The 4495-nt window shown below is 41.8% G+C and overlaps 1 protein-coding gene across 1 annotated transcript; it reads right to left on the bottom strand.

The window, feature by feature from the left end:
- Positions 1-2468: 2468 nt before the first annotated feature.
- On the bottom strand, positions 2469-4153 carry LOC128323151 (ferritin heavy chain A-like). Its single transcript, XM_053245873.1, has 3 exons — positions 4148-4153; positions 2779-3024; positions 2469-2747 (listed from the first exon to the last, which is right to left on the bottom strand). The coding sequence occupies exons 1-3, from the start codon at positions 4151-4153 to the stop codon at positions 2469-2471; spliced, it is 531 nt and encodes a 176-aa protein (XP_053101848.1).
- Between the last annotated feature and the right edge of the window lie 342 nt (positions 4154-4495).

Raw genomic sequence — 4495 nt, 5'->3', positions numbered from 1 at the left:
ATTGAACTAAGCATTAAACTCAATAATGAAAACAATACTTATCACATTAACAAACAAAATAAAATAAGTATACAATAAAGCAGTATACAAATAGAAAAAGCAGCAACAATTAATCAGGACAATCAAAACAAAATATTAGGTGCATGTTAAGTGCAAATTATGTTTTCATGAAATAAATTAATTCCATGTCCATGTCCTATAGCCAGCACAATACAAATCTGCATAGGCTTTTTGAGCACTGAGATCTACTCTAACAAAGTGCCAAACTAGCCCTTAAAGGTCTTCATTTGTGCAGACCCAACCTAAGTTGCACCATTGCTTGTTTCTACAGTACATTCTTGCCTACACATTTCCAAGGTATTCTCTGCAATCTTTAGGATTTGAAATTTGCTTGAAAAGAAAAGAAAAGAGACAGCTGAAGTTCCCAGACTGCCAAATTCTGTATCAGAGGAAGATTAATCGAAGACAGGTGTATTAGGCATGATGGCTAAACACAAAAGCTCCATATTCAAAGGCAATAGACATCTAAGTGCTGGATGGGGGCATAAAATGGGGGACGGCTATCACCATCACACCCTCCCAAGGGCATCGGTCTGGGCACTAAAGGCCACAGAGTAGACTCAATGAACTACAATTCTCATATATATATATCCAAGGATTACATATCAGTGATATAATTCTGCAGCCATAGAACAGCCATGTAGCACCGATGATAGGTTCTTGTTTGAACCTATTAACGGTACTTTGTGATTTGACTCAATAATAGATCAGTTTGCTCCTCTTTAAATCTGAATAGGTGGATGATCTGTGCAACCAGGTCTAGAGTCAAGGATTCACCAACTCGGCCACTAGCTAGGGGCCCACGATTATCGGGGGACCCACGACAAGCCATGAGGCCTGTCCCAGTCCCTGACTTTATGTAGTAAATGCAGACATTAGCTGCCAGTGAAGCTGATGAGAAGCAGTCTGAGCCACCACAATCACCACTGCCAAAATCAGTCTCACACAAACTCTTGTGGGGGCTCACTTTGACAGTGGTGGCAACGGGGACCCAGAGCACCCCTGGCCATGCTTGTAGCTGTCTTAAAAACAAACCAATAATTCAGTGCCCCAGTTACTGTGTAACTAGCACATGGGAAAGGTTTGTTGAAATGCATTGCATTAGTGGTAATACTTAGGAAATATAGGAAAGATGGTGGGAAATATGGTGGCCACCAGCATAGTTATAGTGGGCCACTACCTGCCTAGAAGCTAAGGTAAGCACATACTAAGGCTTGGGGAACCCACCAATACACTTTCCCAAAGGCTCATCTGGTCTGGAACTTACACTGTTATGGCAAGATGAATGCAATTAGCAGATACCCATGGAACATTGGTTCTTTCTCTAGGCACAAGTCATCCTCATGAACATCTTTGCAGATGACACACGTCCTCTTTCTGTTCGAATGATGGCTTGCGTGGGCCTCCTTGAAACTAAACCCACTCTCACTATGCCAACAACTATTGCTAATATAGTGCTCATGCAGAAAAATATGCAGCTTGGCAGCTTTGTATACTCTTACATGAAGTCTTTGGTGAACACTGACCTCCCACACCTCTACAGTGTGTAAGTAGAAAAAAACCAGACTCTCCATCACAAAATGGAACTATTCTTGTTGTTCATTCAATGTACTTATTCACAGATTTACTGTGGCATATTTTTTTGTGGACAAGATACCAGTTAATCAGATGCATGATTAGTTCATCAGAATTAGATCTTTTTGTCTTTAGGGTGCCACGTAGCTGCTTTTCATTTCAATAGTGTCATCTGTTTTATGTAGGTCTTCAGCTTGCAATATCGCCATTAAACTTCTGAGCACCACCTTTGGTGATCTGAGCTATCGTTATAGCAAAGCTATTTATTTCCATCTCTTCAACTGTGAGTAGCAGACATTTATTGCTCAACTCTTTGCCAAATAATCTATGATCTGTTAAACATAATCACCTGTTCCTTCACAGGAGCATCCATTCTGTTCCAAATACTAGAGAATTATAAAATATGTTTATAATTTATATGTCATAGGATGTTTAATTTCTCATCCAATTTCTTGGTCTTCATATTCAAATGTATATCATAAGCTGTTATCTATAAACTTCAGAAAATATTAGCCTCAAACAGGCCTTGCACTACAAAAAACGGGTATTGGTGTTGGTGTTGGTGGTGATGATTATTTTTAAGATGCCCAAGTCATGTACAATCAACCACAATAATCAGACCACATAACAGCTAAAACACCATTAAAACAATAGTCAATAGAAGTACAGGAGATAGCAACAGACCCTGTTTCCTCTGCAACATCTTATCAACAAATACTGTAACTGGCCAAAGAGTGTCCTATTTGTAGCATTCGTGGATTTTTATTTTTATTTTTATTTTTGACATTTATTTTTGAGAAACACACATATAAGAGAGTTTCAGTGATGGGAGTTCAGCTCTTCTCCCCGAAGGTGAGCTTGTCAAAGAGGTATTCCCCCATGCTGCTCTGGGGCAATCCCAGGCACCTCAGGTTAGTGAGGTGGTCTCCTAGCCGCTTGATGGCCTTCACTTGCTCCTCCAGGTATTCAGACTCCAGGAAGTCACACAGGTGGGGGTCTCCCTTCTTTGCCAGCTTGTGCAGATCCAGCTGGGCCAGGTTCACCTTCTTCTCCAGCTGCAGGGACTTTTCCAGGGCATCCAGGCCACTGCCCCACTTGTCCTGCTCTGGCTTCTGTGCCAAGAGTCAAATTTAAAGACCAGACACCACTGTGGATATACCACTGGATGTCCTGGAGCACCACATGGCCTCTTCGCTTGGCCTGGTACTGGAGGAACTGCTCCCCCAGGAACTTGGCCATGGGTTTCAAGGCTACATCATCACGGTCAAATTGATAAGACATAGACAAATAAACGTAGCTAGCATGCAGCTCCAGGTTCACCATTTGGGTCACAGCCACCTCATACTCAGCATAGACATTCTGACACACCTGAGAAGCCCTCACTATGCCCTAGAAAATTAAGCTATTATGACTCCCCCCCTCTCCGATTTTCGTGGATTTTAAAGCAGCATTTGAATTGATAGCTAGGGACAGCTATGGAGGAAATTGGAGGTCTCCTCCATAGACCACAGCCTCTTGGTCCTTATACGTATGCTACATGATAACAATTGGCTTATCGTGAGATACAGTACACAGGGCCATTTAATGCAGAGGATACTCGTTCAGCAAGGAGTGAGACAGGGTTGCATTTTGACCCCTCTCCGTTTTTTATATAAACCAATTGATATAAACTCTGTTAGATTTCCATTCTCCGAAATTAGGCCAGCAACCAGTTCCAGCACTACTGTATGCAGATGACACAGCAATTCTCTCCTTTACAGAGACAGGCTTGCACAGAGTCCTTGGAAAATTTGCTATATATTGCCAAGAGGAAGAACTAGAAATTAACTATCTGAAGACCAAGATCATGGTGTTTCAGAAGAAATTTGTGCAGAATAAGTGGCAAATTGATGGCCATGATATAGAACAAGTCAAGCTCTATAAATATTTGGGTGTGGTTTTCCAGTTTAATGATTATTAGAGAGCACATCTGCCCCACGTTACATAAGAGGTACAAAAGACTGCAATGGTGCTCATTAGATTTTTTTCCGGGAAGGGAGATGGTTACGTCTCCGCGGCAATTCAGGTCTTCAAAGGGAAAATATTAGCCCAACTACTAAATAGTGCCCAGCTGAGTAATTACAAGGATTACTGTCCCCTAGAGTTGGTACAAACCAAATTCATTAGAACAATCCTGGGCGCCAAGAAGGATGCCCAATGCAGCGTTAAGGCTGGAGCTGGAGTTAATACCGATTGAAGCGCATGTCTGGGTTGCGAAGTTCTCTTATTATCTGAAACTAAATCTTGGTCAAGCAAACCTTGCACCTCTGGTCCTGAAAGACAACTTTGCATCTGCATGGAAAGGGAGTTGTGAGGAAATTAGAAAGTTATGGGCCAAGTATCCCAACATTGGTCTCCTTAGGGAACTTAAAAGCCAAGAAGATAATTAGGCAGCGGATTGGGACATAGTGACTCAGGAAGACAGGGCCTGAGTCAGACATCTACCTTTCTTAGGACCGGTAATGCAACTCACCCTCATAGACCAGCTAAATATTTCATGAGCTTATTCTTGCCAAATCAAGAAGGGCATTTGCCTTGGCATGCTTGAATGCGCTACCCTCAGCTTTCTTAGAGGGTTGCTATCTTGGTATTCCTTTCAACGGTTATGCACATCAGTCAGGAGTGGTTGAGATGATTGATCATATGTTACATCACTGTTTGTTTTATAGAGATATTCGGCTAGCAATTTGTCACCTATTTTGTCTAGATTTCCAGGTACACCATTGGCTTTTTATGTGTCTCTCCTTTTCTCTGACAGTGATATTAATGTTTCTACCAAGGTGGCAAAATTTTGCTACATTGCAAGCAGTGTAAGGAAGCA

The sequence above is a fragment of the Hemicordylus capensis genome, chromosome 4, assembly GCF_027244095.1.
Source record: "Hemicordylus capensis ecotype Gifberg chromosome 4, rHemCap1.1.pri, whole genome shotgun sequence".
In the NCBI taxonomy this organism is placed as follows: Eukaryota; Metazoa; Chordata; class Lepidosauria; order Squamata; family Cordylidae; genus Hemicordylus; species Hemicordylus capensis.
This window is presented reverse-complemented; position numbering and strand designations above follow the sequence as displayed.

What these genes read in the sequence shown, in the direction of transcription:
- LOC128323151 (XM_053245873.1), bottom strand. An exon ending in AGTGGTATATCCACAGTGGT is followed by an intron (nt 2,748 to 2,778) that starts GTCTGGTCTTTA and finishes CTCTTGGCACAG; the next exon opens with AAGCCAGAGCAGGACAAGTG.